Source organism: Abramis brama, assembly GCF_963993115.1.
Source record: "Abramis brama genome assembly, chromosome: 25".
NCBI classification, from domain to species: Eukaryota; Metazoa; Chordata; class Actinopteri; order Cypriniformes; family Leuciscidae; genus Abramis; species Abramis brama.
In genome coordinates, this window is record NC_139987.1 from 6,722,083 (window position 1) to 6,742,359 (window position 20,277).

At 35.5% G+C, this 20,277-nt stretch overlaps 1 protein-coding gene across 1 annotated transcript; it reads right to left on the reverse strand.

Moving 5' to 3' along the window:
• Nucleotides 1-4,429: 4,429 nt before the first annotated feature.
• On the reverse strand, nt 4,430-19,532 carry LOC311076777 (keratin, type I cytoskeletal 18). Its single transcript, XM_084105201.1, has 9 exons — nt 19,492-19,532; nt 17,606-18,003; nt 16,512-16,594; nt 16,273-16,429; nt 14,821-14,985; nt 13,260-13,385; nt 11,604-11,821; nt 8,195-8,226; nt 4,430-4,922 (listed from the first exon to the last, which is right to left on the reverse strand). Exons 2-9 carry the CDS (start codon nt 17,996-17,998, stop codon nt 4,807-4,809), a joined length of 1,290 nt encoding a protein of 429 aa, XP_083961327.1. The 5' UTR covers nt 17,999-18,003; nt 19,492-19,532; the 3' UTR covers nt 4,430-4,806.
• Between the last annotated feature and the right edge of the window lie 745 nt (nt 19,533-20,277).

The window sequence follows — 20,277 nt, forward strand, 5'->3', positions numbered from 1 at the left end:
CAATAAGTGTATTGTGATTGTCAAAACATTTGGTAAACAGAATTTCATTAAGTTTAGTGACAACATGTTATAATGTTTACATCGTACAATGATTGGTAGCCTACTGTTTTTATTAGTCCTTGACACAAATTTCACGATTTCAATTCATAAGCTTTCGATTTGATTCTGATCTTGATTCAATATGATTCAATTGGATAAATATAAGGTACAGTGGCTCCATGTTAATTTTTCTCAAGGAAAAAAATCTCTCACCTTGTAAACATGAGGCATGCCAGCTGGTATTATTATTAAAGGTTAAAATTAACAACTCAAATTAATAATGTGGTATTTTATAATATAGGCCTAACATCATTATGGGCTATTTTTTAATGATATGAATAAAAATATAATAAATATGCAATATAGTGCATATATTGACACAAAACACTTCCCTCTCTAGTTATTTTTTCTAGCTAGCTAATATGCTATGCTCATTAAATGGCTTTTCCTGAGGTAAATGTTATATATTTTTTTCTCCAGTTGTTTTATTGACCTTTCCGCGGTTGAAAAACACCGATATTGATCGATTACATGATACATTCCGGTAAGTTTTACCGTATTTTTCAACATTCCTTCTAAATGTTCATTAATGTTTATTTGGTGCTGTAGTAGGCTATTAAAGAGTTTAGAGATTATCAGTTCACGTGCCGCTATACAGCGATCTGGCACGCCACATTAAAGTGCGCCAAAACTAAATTTATTGTTTAAATTTCGTAATAAAATTGATAGAATTTGAAAGTTGAGACTTTATTTCATTTCAAAAGTAACCTGCTCTGTATTGTTCATCGGTGTCAGTTTCCTCTTTGCTTCGAGATTTTTCACTGCGTGAGAAAATGGACGTGTTGCGTGAGACACTGTGTCAATTGCGTGAGTCGCAGCCCTGTTATTAGGCTACTATTGTTCAAGTCAGACTTTACAGAGTCAATCAATAGCTAAACAGACGGCGTTTTAAGGAAACAGACTGGCTTCAAACGCACCCAACCCAATCTCCTGATGTGAAAACATAAGTTAACGAGATAACATCAATGAATTTGATTACATCAAACAGGAAACATAAAACATGGACCACAATCTTAGTCAGGTTTCTTCGTTTCATGTAGGCCTACTGTATATCTGTGGGTTTGCTGAAACATATTTTTTAGGCTTACAATGTTTTTCTTGAATTGATTCGTTTACCATTTTTCTGTGACAACATGGTGGTTGAATCTTCATTAAAATGGACTCTCATTATATTCATACTCACAAAAAATGTATACATTTTCTGACAAAGATGGCAAACAAGAATTGAGGCAATATCTAAGACAACGCTCTTACATATTTACAAACTTTCAAAAGTTTTGGGACAGTAAGAGGTGTTTGTAAAAATAATAATAATAATAATAATTTTATTCAGCAAGGATGCAGTAAATTGATTCTATAGATTTCTATTTACTGTTCTTTTGAATGTTCATTTTCTATTCTATTCTATTTTCTAATTAAATTATTGTCATCTTTTGAATGGGAGTGTATACAATCATTGATACACATATATACCCCCAAATTATATTACAGTGAGTTTTAAATAGTGATGAATCTGTTCATAGCCTTTTCTGAAGTGCTGTGACCAATAATATGTACTCAACCCATAATGTGCATTCATTGATGTGCTTGGCCCTGTAATTGTTGCTTGCAGCTGTATTATTATGCATGTACCTGTTTATTATGTTTTCATGCTTAACATTTTTGCATTTGCACTTTTCCCCCCAAGTTTTGGAATCCAGTTGTGCCCTTAAGATATCGCTGAACTAAATCCAGAAATTCTGGCATTGAGATGGAGACTTTGCGGCTGCTCTCATCAATAATGAGCGTTAGAATACAGATACATCAGTCCAAGCAGGACAGTTTCAAGAGACAACATGAAAAAGTCAGATTCAGCAGTGTACCTACAAAAATCCCAGCATATAGGGAACTGACAAGCTGCGTGAAACTGTTGGAGATGGAGGAGTTTGACAGATGTTTAAGTCAGATTTTGAGGTATCATGCATGTCAGTTTGTATGTTTTAGGATCAGGGTGTGTCAGGGGAAGTACATTCACTTTATTCCTACAAATCCCCTCTTGAAGAATCATGTTTCAATGGATGTTTCTTCAAAAGAAACAAGACAGTCTGTTGATCATGTTTGCACTGATCATTTTTGACCCGGTTTAGTATCCATAGAGACAGTGTCAGTGTGGGCAACAGCAAAATTGCTTTGAGTTGGAAGTGGTTAGTGAAATGCATGTTCTCAGCCATCATTTTTCCCACTCATTGCCATGGCTGAACTTTTGGCTAACAACAGGGGTTCCTGTCCAAGAAAAGTTTTTTTAGAGCGTTATTATGATGCAAAACATTTAAAAAAATTATATTCACTTACAAAAAAAAAAAGAGTGGTGTTTTCCCATGCCAAATTCATCACCACAATGCTATAGGGTGTTCTGAGTGTTTGCAAGGGTTTCTATGTGGTTTCTAAGGTATTCAAAATGGTTTTGACCATTGCTGTGTGGTTGCTAGGTGATTGCTTACTGTCAAAAGAACTGGATATATATATAATCAATCAATCATGATTAATCACATCTAACAAAGGTTTTTGTGTGCGTGTATACAAACTTTTTTGTTATATGCGATCAATTGACAGCACTAAAAAATTATAAAAACAAGAAAAGTAAAAAGTAAAAAAGCATGAATAAAATAATAAAAGTAAAAAACAGGTTGTTGCTTACTGGCCAAAAGAACCAGGATTTGATTTGATTTTATTTAAGCTTTTTTATTTTTTATATAATTAAAGTAAATATTGTGAATAAAATTAAACTTAAAAAATATATATATTTAAATAATATATTTAACATAAATAACAAGAATTGCAGTAATATAAATAACATTATCTTATATAATTATATAACAAAATCTATAATCAAACCCTCATGGACCTATAAGGCATTAAACAGAGCGTTCCAGTATAGACTCAGGACAGGCTTCTTAGTGAACATCCTGTTGTTCTGCACTGACAGATCATTGCAGGGATCAGTTCACATTGCCGAAGTCTCCAGACGGCCCCGAATGCCAGACCGCTCTTCAATCCTCACCAGCCTATCCGCCGCTGCGTTCACTGGCCAACAGATCAAATCATCTGAATGAGCCCATTTAGGTGAAGCTGAGGACAATCAGGATGGCGTCACCAATCAGGAAGGGGTTTCCACAGATCCAATTTACCATAATTCTCAAATTGTGCCATGTGAAAGAATAAGAAGCCTACAGCCATTTTATAGCTGTGTGCCTCTGAGATCATTACTACTTTAAATCTCTATAGTAATACAGTACAAGAGCAAATGTCAAGTCCAGTACGGTAAACTTTGATAGGCCTAAATGAATAGCTTTGTTGTCCTGATGTGAACCAGCTACTTGATTTACAGGTTTGCAAGGTTTTACATTCAAATCACAATTCAAAAGTGATTTTGGTTTGCAAAGTGAAAGTTCCCCAGAACGCACAGGTATTTCTACATCAAGGTATTTTCTAGTTCCATCATACTTGTGTCACAGTACTCACAGTATGGTATTTTGTATTTGCCTAAATAATTATTTTCCTTCCCTGCCATGCAAATTTGTATGTATCCTACAGAAGAGAAAAAGAGGAAGATGACCAAAGAGGATTTGAATGAGACATTTCATCCTTGTGTTGTCTTAAATTTGCCCTCGCTGTAAACCCGAACAGTGCAATTAACCAAACGAAATGAGTTTATTTCACTCAAATATTACTGAAAGTTCCTTGTACTTAATACAAAAAAGTTAAATGAACTCAGTAAACTGATTATATTGAACTGAATGAGTGCAGCAGGACTGCATAAGGAGAATACAATTAAAACATTTTTTTTTAATTAAAACTTGTGTTTATTGATTATCCATCATGCATCTCATTCTTGATCTACGGATTGAGCTGGCCACGCTTGTTGTGACAGATATTATTATTATTAGCCTACTACTTTTTTTGAGCAGGAGAAACGTGCCCTAATTTGACAGAATTGAAACAAATGAAGAATAAATGAATTCAAAATGGTAAAAAGGAGACCGAAAAATTTGTCCTTGTTATAGGAGCTGATAAAAACATAATAAACAATCCATCTAAAGATAACTTCTCAGAACATGTTGAAAAGTTGAAATCATTGCCAATGATATGGTAACTTTACATATTATGTAGATTAATATTAAGTGTTTCTGCAAATAACTGTATCCTGAAAATGGATGCAAATAAATTTTGAAATATTATTATATGGTGTTTATATATGTGAATAAAGACTATAAGTCATGGGTTCAATTCCCACTGTATACTTTGGATAAAGGTCTTGTGAAAGTCATAAATGGCACAACAAACGCAGTTTGCATGTAATAGTTTTATTATGGATAAAAGAGTGGAAGAAATGACAGATAAGCAAACTCTTAAGGTAATACATTCCTCCTCACTCTACTCTATTTAGAAATAAATATTGCATGCAGAAAGAATAAAGTGTTTTGGTCTGATAAGTTCCTAAAAGCAATAACAGGAGCACTTGTTTCATCCTCAGTTTCAGCTCTTATTCTGATGGCTTTCCTAGTAATTTCAGCTCTTTTGTTGCTTGAGAAAGGAAAGACGATCTCTTTGAAAGACTGGGAATGAAACAAAACTCAGGGGCCCCGTGGGGCCCAAAGGTAATGTGGCTCCTAAATGGACAATAGAGGCTTTTATACGGAGAATCACACAGACGGTCTTGTTCTTGTTTTACTTCTTTGTCTCTTCAATCTGTTCAACTTCACTGGATTCGTCCACCACTTTACCATTGATCATGGTTTGCGTTACCACCTTCACTATCTTACGGGTACGAACGTCAGGCTCCTCTGTGGATAGAAAGACAGAGACAGAGAGAGATGTTAGCGATATGTCAGATTCCTTTCGCTCTGTGTTGCTGTGGACGGCTCTGTTATGAGAGGCTGCTCTGTTTGGCAGTGTTTAATGTGTCATTAGTTTTCAGTCACAGCCGCTGTGGAGCCCAGGTGAGAGGACAAACGCGCTCCCAGAACATTCCAGAGCCACGCTCGGATATCTGATGAATGTTTACCCAACAGTTCAAGATAGCTTAAAGTATACTTAAGCATCAGGCTCGCTTTCACACTGCTGCCGAATATCAGCCTTTCTGCTGAAAGTATGGAAGCTTGTTTCCGCCACTGAATAAAAAATAAAAAAGGTAATTGCAAATTTTTAATCTCGCAATTCTGACTTTATAACACGCAATTGCAAGAAAAAAAGGCAGAATTACGAGAAAAAAATCAGAATTACGAGAAATAAAGTCAGAATTGCAAAATAAAAGTCAGAATTACGAGGAAAAAAAGTCAGAATTGGGAGAAAAAAGTCAGAATTACGAGAAAAAAAGTCAGAATTGCGAGAAATAAAGGCAGAATTGCAAAATAAAAGTCAGAATTACGAGGAAAAAAAGTCAGAATTGGGAGAAAAAAGTCAGAATTACGAGAAAAAAAGTCAGAATTGCGAGAAATAAAGTCAGAATTGCAAAATAAAAGTCAGAATTACGAGGAAAAAAGTCAGAATTGGGAGAAAAAAGTCAGAATTACGAGAAAAAAAGTCAGAATTGCGAGAAATAAAGTCAGAATTGCAAAATAAAAGTCAGAATTACGAGGAAAAAAGTCAGAATTGGGAGAAAAAAGTCAGAATTACGAGAAAAAAAGTCAGAATTGTGAGAAATAAAGTCAGAATTGCAAAATAAAAGTCAGAATTACGAGGAAAAAAAGTCAGAATTGGGAGAAAAAAGTCAGAATTACGAGGAAAAAAAGTCAGAATTGGGAGGAAAAAAGTCAGAATTACGAGAAAAAAAGTCAGAATTGCGAGAAATAAAGTCAGAATTGCAAAATAAAAGTCAGAATTACGAGGAAAAAAATCACTATTGCGAGAAGAAAGTCAGAATTACAAGGAAAAAAGTCAGAACTGGGAGGAAAAAAGTCCGAATTACAAGGAAAAAAGTCAGAATTGGGAGGAAAAAAAGCCACAATTATCTTTTACATGTTTTTATTCCGTGGCAAAAACAAGCTTCCATACATTTGTGTGTCTCATATAAATACAGAAAAAAACGTTAACAGTAAATAGATGAAGCCTTTCTGCTGAAAGTATGGAAGCTTGTTTCCGCCACTGAATAAAAAATAAAAAAGGTAATTGCAAATTTTTAATCTCGCAATTCTGACTTTATAACACGCAATTGCAAGAAAAAAAGTCAGAATTGCAAAATAAAAGTCAGAATTACGAGGAAAAAAGTCAGAATTGGGAGAAAAAAGTCAGAATTACGAGAAAAAAAGTCAGAATTGTGAGAAATAAAGTCAGAATTGCAAAATAAAAGTCAGAATTACGAGGAAAAAAAGTCAGAATTGGGAGAAAAAAGTCAGAATTACGAGGAAAAAAAGTCAGAATTGGGAGGAAAAAAGTCAGAATTACGAGAAAAAAAGTCAGAATTGCGAGAAATAAAGTCAGAATTGCAAAATAAAAGTCAGAATTACGAGGAAAAAAATCACTATTGCGAGAAGAAAGTCAGAATTACAAGGAAAAAAGTCAGAACTGGGAGGAAAAAAGTCCGAATTACAAGGAAAAAAGTCAGAATTGGGAGGAAAAAAAGCCACAATTATCTTTTACATGTTTTTATTCCGTGGCAAAAACAAGCTTCCATACATTTGTGTGTCTCATATAAATACAGAAAAAAACGTTAACAGTAAATAGATGAAGCCTTTCTGCTGAAAGTATGGAAGCTTGTTTCCGCCACTGAATAAAAAATAAAAAAGGTAATTGCAAATTTTTAATCTCGCAATTCTGACTTTATAACACGCAATTGCAAGAAAAAAAGTCAGAATTGCAAAATAAAAGTCAGAATTACGAGGAAAAAAAGTCAGAATTGGGAGAAAAAAGTCAGAATTACGAGAAAAAAAGTCAGAATTGCGAGAAATAAAGTCAGAATTGCAAAATAAAAGTCAGAATTACGAGGAAAACAATCACTATTGCGAGAAAAAAGTCAGAATTACGAGGAAAAAAGTCAGAATTGGGAGGAAAAAAGTCAGAATTACGAGGAAAAAAGTCAGAATTGGGAGGAAAAAAAGCCACAATTATCTTTTACATGTTTTTATTCTGTGGCAAAAACAAGCTTCCATACATTTGTGTGTCTCATATAAATACAGAAAAAAACGTTAACAGTAAATAGATGATGCAGACTTTTATTTGTTATTATAGACGTTTTTAAACGAAAAATTATTTTCTTTACTGCTGCTTTAACAAATACACTACTGTTCAAACGTTTTGGGGCTAGTGAGATTTATGTTTTAAAGAAATTATTACTTTTATTCTGCAAGTCCACATTAAATTGATCAAAATGTATTTCTTTTTCAAATAAATGCTGTTCTTTTGAACTTTCTATTCATCAAAGAATCCTGGAAAAATGCATCACATTTTCCACAAAAATGTTAAGAGGCACACCTATTTTCGACTTTGAACATAATAAGAAATAAATAATTATTAAAATGGAAATTAGTTTTTAATAATTTTGAATGAATTGTAATGTTTCACAATATTACTGTTTTTACTGTATTTTTGATCAAATAAATGAAGCATTGGTGAACATGAGAGACTTCTTTCAAGACGATAAAAAAAATCTTACTGACCCCAAACTTTTAAAAGGTAGTGTATGTGTATGTGTAAATAAAAGCTCATATTTTTCTTTTTTTTTTTTTGTATGTTTTTCCCCTCATAAAAAAACCTTCATAATAATACCATCATCCAAAGGTCTCCCCTTTTTATCCCTTATCTTATGTTTTGTGATGTTTGTCAGTAGAAAAAAATCTTAATAATATGTCATCCTGTTACCATCATTTTCTATTGTAAACAACACTTTGTAGTTTCATGACTTGAGGAAAAGACATCCATTTCTGTGTTTTGTCTGTAGGCATGAGGCGGCAGGAACAACAGCACTGTTGCGAGTGTGATATTGCTTATAACAATTTTATTATGCCAATATTTGTTAGAGCTATGCAAATTTTCTCAAATGTTTGTTGAATGCAAGATTAGTTTGTGCATATTTGTTGTAGTGTTTGCTGAATGTAGCGTGTGACAGTGCAGTACTCACTCTTGGGGGGTGGAGGAGGAATCTCTTTAACCCTGTGAAATAAAACATGAATTAAGTATCAAAACAATCATTAAGCTGCAAAAATCCCAGAAAACGATATCAGTGTCACAAAACATGCAGCATACAGCTGACATTACGGTGAGTAAATAATAAACTTGTTCATTTTGCGATTATTTTTAGTGCATTTAAATTTTTAACACAATTAACGCAACATCCATTTTTTGGATGGATGACGGATAGTAGTGACAGCGGAGCAATCCACCTGTCACTCAAGTGGCCACGCCCTTAATTTTGCAGATTTTTAACCCATTTAAGCCCACCGGCAACTATAGTTGCCGCAGTACATAGTTGTCATTTTCCTTTTGTAAATATTTTTCTAGATGTTGTCCATGTTTTATTTCTCAATGAAATGCAAGCAAACAACCAAATAAAGGATTTCAAGAAAAGAAAAAAAGGTATTCACTTCCTCCCTGTCACATGAGGCTGTCAACTTCCTAACCCTATTTCCAGGAAGCAGAGCGAAGGCAAACCCTCCCAAAGAAAGGTCATTTTCATGTTACTAATAAGTATTTTTTGTTGACATATATATATCTACATAATCATGAAGGTCTCTAGAATCAGCCAAACAAAACAAATCTTACAAGAGATATATAGTTTTTTGTATACTTAGTCAAAAGTCCAAGCGGCAACTATAGTTGCCGGTGGGCAAATGCCTTGTAAGTACATATATCATGGGAAAATGGGGTATACTGTGTTAATAGGTTAATAAATCAAGTTTATTGGTCTTGTTTAGTGCATAAACATAACTTAACCCTTTAAATGACATCTCTATATAGATATATTTTTTTCTTCATTCTATTTATTTGTATTTATTTTCATTTACCTTTTTGATACACAATGCCCTGTTATGGCTGCACTTTGTTCTGTACTATGTTCCACAACTTTAACCCTTGTGCGCTGTTCGTTTGCGGTTTACAGTCAGGCTGTTTGGGGTCTGAGAGACCCCAGGCAACAAAATGTTATTTTGTAACAATATATATATTTTAAACAAATGTAATTTTACTCAGTTTATTAATGTTTTTACTCTACATTTGGACATTTTTACTCCACAAAATGTTCAAAAAAAAAGAAAGAAAAATTAATACAAAATGTGCCTTATAAAATACCCACATTTCTAACTTTCATTCATGGGGATAACATGGATAATTTGACATGGCTTAGTGTAAGATTTTTGGCCAAATCTTGGAAAATGCAGTTTTAAAAGTAAAAAAATAAATAAATCACTTTAACCAGTAGATGGCTGCAGAGCTCTAAAAGTACTAAAAGTTTCAAACTAAAAGACATCTTTTCACAAGTTTTTCCGGTTAGATTCATATCTACATATAATGAAATCACAATTATAACAATAAAAGTTACTTTTTGTCAAAGTTTGGCAGTTTTTGTACTGAAAAAAATCAGTTTTTCAATAATGTTCCATTATGATTAGAATCAAACCTGATCAGGATGTTACAAAGAGAAAAGTTGGAGTTTTTAGAGTTTATCATTTATTTCAAACATCTGTTTTTCATATAATTCTACAAATTTAAAGTGTGCCACTTCATTTCTGTCTATGTGTGTTCTGTGTTGTTTCTGATTTTGAGGATGATTTTGTCCATTGATCAAATTCATTTGATTCTAATCATAATATAACACTACTGAAAAACAGATTTTTTTTTCAGTACAAAAAGTGCCTAAACTTTGACAAAAAGTAACTTTTATTATTATAATTGTGATTTCATTATATGTAGATACAACTGGAAAAACTTGTGAAAAGATGTCTTTCAGTTAGTCAAAAAGCAAATAGCAAATAGTGGTGCTCTGCAGCCATCTACTGGTTAAAGTGATAAATTGTTACTTTTAGAACAGCATTTTCCAAAAGATGGGCAAAAATCTTTTAAAAACACTTAACCATGTCAAATTATCCATGTTATCCCCATGAATGAAAGTCAGAAATGTGGGTCAAAAAGACCCTGAACAGCGCACAATGGTTAAGGCAAATGGATTTGTTGTTTGTTGTGTTTTCATATTCAAGAGATTATAAGCTAGATGCAGTTTTTTTGGGGTCTGCATCAAATGTTCTTCGACTTTTATACATAATAAATTTGTTTATGAATAAAGATTGATCTGTTGAAAGCAGTTTTTTTGAGATAAATGCCAAATGTTCTCCTCCTATTCATATTTTACATTGAAGGGGTGCATACAACATAGTTGCCCACCGGCAACTATAGTTGCCGCACATTCAAATATGATTTTCAAGAAAGAAAAAAAAAACCTGGGGAAAATAAATGCAGAACATGTTCACATAGGACACTATTAACAGGATTATATGCATGAAACCATTCAGAAAAATTTGGGCACAAATGGGTTAAGGCTTAATATAATTTAAACGGATGAGTTATAAAATAATTCACCCCCCTCACAGTTTTCATGAAGGGCAAAATTAGCTATATAGACCAAAACCACTTTTTATACCAGGCTGTAAACATTTTTTTTTCTGCTGTAAAGTTGGGCATATTAACATGGGGGGTCTATGAGATTGACTCTCTTTTGGAGCCTGTCTCTAGTGGCCAGTCGATGAATTGCAGTTTAAGTCACTACCGTGTTGGATTCAAGAGAGAGACCGGAAGGTTGCCGCTTGGTTTGAACAGACAAAAACAATTATGTCAAAATGTCAGTTTTTGGTCAGTATCCATGCCCTCATCTTTTGGAGAGTACAGCCTTAAATTAGTTTCAAAAGTCTTAATTGAGCATGAAGAGTTGTGAGGGAATAGGATGTGTGTCAGATCTGCGTCATGTGCGTCAGCTCTTAAAGTGACAGCAGCCTAATAAACCTGTCTGTGTCGTTAATGTTAATCAAAGAACAAAAGACAAAGAGAAAATCACTCACTGCTCTTGGCTAAATAACATTTGTTACTTTAATAAGGATAATATTCAATTTATAGTTTATGCGTATAGTTTATGTGAAGATTTTGTTTTACGTTCTCTTAAATCAAAAGTTTATTTATATAAAGTCTAAAAGTATATCTTTTTAAAGTCTATTAAATGTAAAAAATTATGGCTTTCAGCTTTAATGTTGAATAGCTAAAATTGAGGGAAAAATGCATTTAATACAGACATCAGTAGCTCTATTGATATCAGTGATACTGGCCTTCATTCATAGTACTTTGGGAAAAGCTCCCATTAAACAATGTTGTTTCTACATTAATTAATTGGGAAATTTAATGTGAAGTTATTACAATATAAAAATATTATAATTTATATTATAATATTACGATTAATCAAAATAAATTACAGAAAATGTGTGATTAATGATTTTTTTTAATCGATTGACAGCACTACAAGTTAAGCTAACAGAAGCCGTTGCGCTCACGTTTCCTCCCCCTCCAGCAGCCTCCTGTAGGTGGCGATCTCCATCTCCAGGTTCTGCTTGATGCGCAGGAGCTGCTCGTAGTCCGTCTTGTTGCGCTGCATGTCCAGTCGGAGCTGCGACAGGTTTTCCTCCAGCTGGGCCAGGGTCGCCTGCAGTCGCTCCATCTCTATGGTGTACTTCTGCCCCGTCTCACCCAGGTTACCCTCCAGAGCCGACACCTGTCAGGGGAATGTGTTAGTTGAAGCCTAACACGAGTTGGTTAGCACACACATTAACACATGGAGCAGTGCTGGTCAAGGGGGAGATTCAAGTTTAAATTGGAATCCTGTTTCCATCTCTTTTCCCAAGCATTTTCTGTCCTCCCTTTATAACTGGCAAGTTCATATCCCACAATTCTGAAGAAAAATCGTGATAAAAAAAGTCAGAATTGTGAGATAAAAAGATAACAATTATTTATTCTGTGGCGGAAACAAGCTTCCATTCAACAGTTCTGCTCTGGAATTATAGGTAATATTTCCGTTGGAAAATTTAGCAAAAGCAGACAATATTGTGTCTAAAATATAACACAATCTTAACTTCTTATTTATTAAACTGTTGTATAAAATCAGTATGACATTTGCTATTCGGGACAAAAACAGCACTCGTATGATGTTGCACTCTTACTCTTTACTAACTATATCATATATAAATATATGAAACTCATACGGGGCATTTTTGCCCTGATATGGCTGTTGATTTATATATATATATTTGTTTTTTTAATGCTTGGTTTCAAAAGGAATCGTTGCATGATATAAACTGTTACATCCCAAAATACATGTAAATGTGGGTGTGTGTTTGGTGAATAATTACCATGGAAATTAAGCTATTCCATCAGTAAATAAATACATTGATACTATTTATTTTACATGTAATCATGTTTAAACTGCCAACCACCGGTTAGTGATAAGGTGAACCGTCCAGACAATGAGGCTTCTTTAACTAGTGCTCACATGCTGATGAGGAGGAAACCGTTTATACAGATACAGGCCACTATTCCTGCAAAACTTTAATGCACTATCTGCTTTCATTGTCCTTTTGTGTTCCACAGGGGAAAGAAAGTCATCCAGGTTTGGACAGAATTGAGGGCAGATGACAGAATTAGGGCATTAAAAGGTACAATGGCTTTAATGCACCTACTTTCACCCTTAAAATATAACAGTACCAGCACAGAAACTACAAAACAACCCCCATGTGAACTCACATCTTGGCTTATTTACACAAGCGTGACCTGTTGATAGCTACTACATCTGAGATGCTGGGAGTGATCCTAGACTGGCAAGAGACTCAAAGGTCATGAAAACAAGCAAACCTGTTTCTGATTGAACGTTCTGATGGAAGAGTTCCTCTTTGGAGATCTACTTTTAGTAGGATTTCGACATAATCCAACAACAAACTGTGTCTGTGCTTCTTGCATCGCACATTTGACTCGTGAAAGCAAGTAATGGCATGTGATGGAGCATTTATGGCCTGGGTCATTCAAATAGCCTCGACATAAAGGGCAGGGTTTCACTTTCCAGTGGTAAGCTGTAACTGTATCTGCATTGGCCACGGCTCTAGAGGTTCACTCAGGGAACAGAAATGGTACTTAAAAGGTTCCTCCTGCCTGGTTCTGACCTGTTTGTGAAGGCTCTCCAGTTCCACTTCCAGTGTCTGCAGAAAGCGCTGCCTCTCGGTAAGTTCACTCTGAGACCCTCTCAGCGCTTCATTACTCTCACGCACCTGCATATGCACCATCTCCAGCTATACACACACATATACAGGGAAATGGGTTACAAAAGTGTTCTGCATACAAGACCACCATGCAACAGTCCAAAGTGATATATCCTGCTGGAGGTTTGTTGCACTGCAGCACCAATTCAGTTATAATAACATGGTACCATTTACTATAAAGATGATTACCATATTAATTTTCAAATTTTATGACATACATTCAAATAAAACCATGGTTCCAAGTATTTTTGAAGTACTTAATATAAATATCTTGTTTAAACGTACCAAAAATGCCAAGCTACCATGTCATAAAAACATGGATATACCACTGTATTTTTAAACTACTGTACAGAAATTTCATGGTTTCAATTACAAACAATACCATGGTATTACCATGGTTCTGTGTACAAAGGTATTTTTTAAGTACCTTGGAGTACCATGTAAATACCTTGGTTTCATACAGAAAAAAATATATATCATGGTACGGTTTTTATGTCCAAAAAACATGTTAATATCACAGTATTTTTGAAGTACCTTGAAATAACTATACAGTAGGCTATATAGGCCTACTGTACCATAGTTCACATGTATGTGAAAATTCCATATAAAAAAAAAAACATGGTAATAACACAGTATGTTTAAAGCACCATATGTAAATACTATGGTTACACGTACCAAAAATACCATGGTATATTACAATAGTTTCATGTCCAAAAGTATTTTGGAAGTACATTGAAGTACCATATAAATACCATGCTATAAAAAACATGATATTAAAGTGTCTCCATATAAAAAAACAAAAAAAACATGGTAATATCACAGTATTTTTGAAGTACCTTAAAATAACTCGTAAATACCATTGCCAACATGTATTAAAAAACAACATTATTTTGGTTCCATATTAAAAAACATGGTAATAACAGTATTTTTTTAAACACCATACGTAAATACTATGGTTACATATACCAAAAATACCATAGTATTGCAATAGTTTAATGTCCAAAAGTATTTTGGAAGTACCTTGAAGTACTATATAAATACCATGCTTTAGCTTACAAAAAAACATGATATTAAAGTGGCTCCATATTCGAAAAACATGGTAATAATACCACAGTATTTTCGAAGTACCTTGCCTTCAACTCTGACGACGATGTGAATCGAAAAGATTTTGTCTTTGCATTTGGCCTCTAAATAAAGTATTTTTTTGCATAAGTACCTTACCTTCACTTTCCAAAAATATCATCATATTACCATGGTAATGTCATAGTACTTTAAAATACTTTGGAGTAACATGTAAATACCATGCTTTAGTGTACAAAAATACCATATACCATTAAACCTGTACAAAAGCACATGGTTGTCCCAAGGTGTTTTTGTAAGTGGTCATCTGGGTCTATAGGAAACACTAAATGGGGGCTGGCAGACAAGGTACTGTTTATGACCCTGTTCCCATGGGAGCACCAACCTTTTTACGGTACCAGTTCTCAGCTTCCTCCTTGTTCTTCTGGACAATGCCTTCATACTGAAACCTGAGGTCGGAGAGAACCGTCCCCAGCTCTGGCCCACGGGCCGCATCCACCTCCACACTGACTTCCTCTTGAGCAACCCGGGCCCTCAGGCTGTCCAATTCCTGCAGAGACAGTGGGAAAACTAATGAGAGAATCATAGAGATAAGGATGTGGCATGAGTGATGACTAAACAAATCGTGTAATAATATTCTGTGGAACTAATAACAACTGTTAGTCTTGGACTAATGATACATTTAAGTTTGTGTTTGTTAAATGTGCATGCATTTTGTGTTTGAACATTGGGTTGTGGTTTGTGTGGTGATTTGAGACTGCAGAGTGAATTTTGGGAATTTGATACCACGTGGTGGCACACGGTGGGTGGAAGTTACTTCATTATTAAGTTCTTCTCAATGAATATTTAATAGAGTTTATCTTATGTTACTCACAAAGGGAGCATGCAATGTGCCTCTCACAACAACAGACAAACACTCCAGATATATTTTGAATATTCTACAACCGTGACACCACACCCTTCTGTCCAAATATACCCTGAGTGTACAGTATGCGTGAGAAAGTATGAGAATGGTACTGTACTTCCTGAATATTATTTATTTTCTATGTCAATGCGCCAGCAATAATTGCAAGTACAACAAACACATATTATTTTCGAATGCAATTCACAACAAAACATAACGGCCATTATCACAGACTGTTATTTAGTACTTTTCTTTTTCACGTCAACTATTGTCATTTCAGAGCTGCAGTTTGAAGAGAATCTTGCTGAGCAAGTTAGTTAAACTAGACATGTTTATAGCTAGCTACCTGAATACCTTAATCTGGTTTAATGGCACAGATCTTTAATGGTAACTCTATTGCCCTCTTAAGTACTGGGACTTGTTACTTTCAAAGTAACACAATAATTCGAGTATTAGTATTTGTACTGCTTCTTTGCACTTAGAATTTGTTGGCCAAGCATTTGCATCTTTGTGTATTTGTGTAAAGCAAGTTTTAGCATTTGACTTCATGCCAGGAGGTTAGCTACGAGGGACATCTTAGATTTCATTTGACAAAAGAACGACATGGATTGGGTTTCAAGGTATTCCTTGTCCTTGTCTATCAAAGACAACAGAGGTCACCGCTTGATACTCTTCAAGGGTTTGAGACAAGCCTGTCACAGAGGTAACCATCCATTCCATGAATGTATGCAGAAAAGGGGCATTACATTAACAGGAAGTTGGAAGGAATGGAAAACCATTGAACTTTGGACTGGCTCACTTCCTACTCTTAATGTACACTAACATGCTACCCCTAGTCTAACAAGTTTGTAGACTCAGGGAATTTTGCACTGTGGAGAGGCAGTTACTTCTCTATAAGGTGCAGGATTCGTCACTCTGTTTCCACGTCCTTACCTCCTCATGATTCTTCTTCAGGAAGTACAGTTCCTCTTTCAGGCTGTCCAGGTCTCCACGGAGCGAGGCGATGATCTGGTCATGGTCTGACTTGGCTTTCTTCAGGGCCACACAGTCGCGCTCCACCGACTGACACATCGCGCTCTCCGTCTCCCATCTGCAAGCACACATCCAGTACATGCCTCCTAAAGTTCCTCAACAGATGTTTAGAAGAGGTTTTGAGAGGTGCGGGCACTCACTTGATTCTGAAATCATCTGCAGCCAGCTTGGCATTATCAATCTCAAGCATGATCCGAGCGTTCTCCAGGGTCTTCTTCCTTAACTGTAAGGTACAGCATGAGAAGATGAATGCCTTCATCTCAAACACATTATTGAAAGCACAAATCAAATTATTATAGTGAGAGTGTAATTAATTATTACGCCTGGCACAATTACAACTAGGATGCACACGTGTATCCTATGTGGAGGTCTTTCTTGTCAAAAAACCTGATGCATGTACGATTTCTCCTCCCCTTTCGCATCTGTTCCAATCATTTTAATTGATGTTTTACCTTTGCAGATAATATAAAGCTACATCTCACATATTTCAACAGGGCATCTTGCTTTATTACGGTATTATTTATTATGAATTTCTAAAGCCCTTGAGCACAGCTGATGACGCTTTGAAGTGACGCTTGAGTGATCAAGAATATTCCAATATACAAATAGGCTTTCCTTCAATTAATCCGTCCTCATTTCCTTTCCTTGCATCCCAAGGGGAGTGGAGTTAGGAAGTGAGGAAAGGAAGTGAGGATAAGAAATAAGAAGGACCCCTCGTCTCCACCCCTAACACAGCCGAACCAGCCAATCAAGGTCTTTATGATCACTCAAAACCTTCGGGCATGTGTGTTGAAGCAGGTATGAACAAAACCCTGGGAGAAGGTTCCCGTCCAGGAGCAGGATTGGACAGTCCTGTCATAGACGCCACACATGGAGGAACTCAGGATTATGTTGCTTTTCTTAAGGGACACAATGGTGAGGGGAACTTAATTCACCAGTTCATGGTGTTGTTTGAACTTACAGTAGTACCACTGGGGAACCGGCCGAGTGTTTCAACCATTAGACAACCCCTTTTACAAAGCTATTTATTCAAATTTAAGTATTAGGTACTTTCCTGCTTTGTTAAAAGGTAACTGTTTAGTCTGACGATAGGTAATCATTTAACTATGTCTGTCTGTTATGGCTAATGATCAGAAACATCGCAGAGCAGACTTTCAGAGCATGTGTATACCTACACAGTATGAGTCATGCATGTTTTTATGTTCAAAAGGCCTTAAGGGCATTGTCCACATACTTCCTGTTCTAGGGCATGGGCTTGGGCCATCATGGAATCAATATCGTGGCCTTTCGGCACACGGTCCAGCATCAGTTGTTTGATCCTCAGCTCCAGGTCAGCGTTGGACTTCTCCAGAGTGCGAACCTTGTCTAGGTAGTTGGCCAGTCGGCTGTTGAGGCTTTGCATGGCCTCTTTCTCATTGGTGCTGTTACCATGAAGGCCGTTGTGGGACAGGTTGCTCAGACCGTTCAGATCTGACATGCTCAATGAGGACGAGCGAGACAGGGGCTTGGAGGCAGCGAACGAGACGGAGGCTTTGGACCGGGCTCGTCCACTGTCCCTCAGAGACATGCTGGAGAAAGAGGGCTGCCGGCCCAGAGAGAAACTCCGTACTGAGAAACTGGACGCCATGACCTCTGAAAGGAGAAGTATTACAGTATGTCACACCCGAATGCTCAGTGTTTTTGATGAATGTCTATCACCAAAAAGTTAAATAATATCCTTGTAAAATATCACCATATAAGAAATGGATTGCACAACATTGTTTAATTTAAAGATATACTTCTACTATATCAAAATGTACACAAAGGTATACAACCGTAAATGTAATGTGTGCTTTTAGAATAAAAATAAGCCTAAAACCTCCATCATAGCCAGAAACCTTTTGCTGAAAAAAACTAGTAACAACATTATGCAAAGAAAATCATATTTGGTGTAGAAGAACATCACACATCTCCACCTAACCTCAAGACTTCCAGCTTAAAAATGCTCTTCATACAAATGGACTTTTCAAAAGAAGCTTTTCAAACCAAGAATTTTCCATTGCTCCCCCACGCTGGATTTTACATCTAGAAGTAAACGTCCAAACTCAGTAAAAAATGACTTCTCAACTCTGGGCTGCTTAAGAGAGCTGGTTCACACTTTCCTAATCCATTTATCTCCATAAAGTGATAACCGTCTGACAGCCTGCTTCTGTAAGAGTTTTTCATGCTGATCTGGGACCAGAATCCCTACTCAGTAATGTCAGGGGTGAATCTGACAAAGAAATGTCCGGTTATATTTTTTTTTTAAATGTGTGCATATATATAAAATATAAGACCATTTTTCAGTGTGACATTATTTGCATGACAATTAACCACATTTGAAGTCCCAGTAATGAGATATATATATATATATATATATATATATAATTTTATGTATTTATTTTTTCAAATAAGTAATGTTCAAATCATATAAGGTTTTTTGGGGGGGTGAAATAGATCTCAGATCAGTAGCAGAAACTGAACCAATACTGAGGAAACAAGTCTTACCCTGTCCAACTATAGCAATAGACATCAGTTGTTTTAAAATACTTCTGTTGAAATGCTTGTACAAACATTTAACTATTTATGTTTTCTACTTAGTGAAATATTAAGGGCATCAAGCAATGCACAAAACTTCACTGAACGATAAAGATCACGTGACATGTAAATGGACACTCTACTGTTATTTTATGTTGGCACATCAAACAATGAACCTTCTCCAAATGTGAGGGTTGTATAACACATAGATATCAATTAAAAAGGAAACTATTTCTCAAACCATGCACCCAAGAATTTGGAGTTACATAGTCACTTATAATTTCTTCAATTTAAATCTATGTAAGTGAATATTAATATAAGTACCAAATTTAATGTGAATCACAACATATACAGTAGTCAACATTTTAAGTGGATCAAAACCTTTCATCAAAGTTATACATGAATTTTGAACAATACCATTCTTGTCTTAGGACAACTTTGCTGAATCCACTTCAAATGTTGACTACTGTATAATTCCAAAGTCCAAATATATAATAATAAAAGTAAAAGTTGATTTATATGTGGTTATTTTTTACAAGAGAATGAGTTTAAGAAGATTCATACCTGTTGAAGGGCTCCTGTGGTGAGGGATGTGTACAGCGTTAAGCTGTGGTCAGTTCCTAACGGTGTCCTCATATAGAGCTCAGGACGGGGGGGGGCGGGGCTTACAGCACCTGAACACCTGTGGGCGGAGTCAACCTGACTCTCTCTCTAACTGCAGTTCTTCACATCACTGTTACTCAAGACACCAGAGATCATGGCTTTAAATATTCAACAGGTTTCTGATGTAACGTGAACAAAGAGACTGAAATAAACAAAGGCTGCTCTATGTGCCTGCAGGACAAGATCTATGAGCCAGAACAACGTCTACTATACTATATTATACTATGCTTATCTCTCTGAACTAGATCTGAAGGATAGCTTATCTTTTCAGTAGTTTACTTATCAAACTGTGCTCTACTGAACAAAAATGATGGTGGCCTGGCCTAATTTACAGAGGCTACGTTCACACAGAGACTGAATTTGGCTGTCCTGTATTTATGCGCTTAATTAAAATAAAAAATTAATTAAAAATTCTGTCATCATTTATTCACCCTCTTGATGTTTTAAAGCTGTATGACTTTATACCTTCTGCTGAAACATAGAAGATATTTTGAAGAAAGTTGGTAATCAAACCATTTTGGTTACCATTGACTTCCACTGCTTGGGCAAAAAAAAAAAATTTGATGATCTTTGGTTTGTACATTATTACAAACCTGCAAGTTTTGAACAGGAATCGTGGTTAAAAATCAAGCTTTGAACAGCTATATCATATTCCAAAACAAAGCTAATTTCCAGCAGGGAAGAACA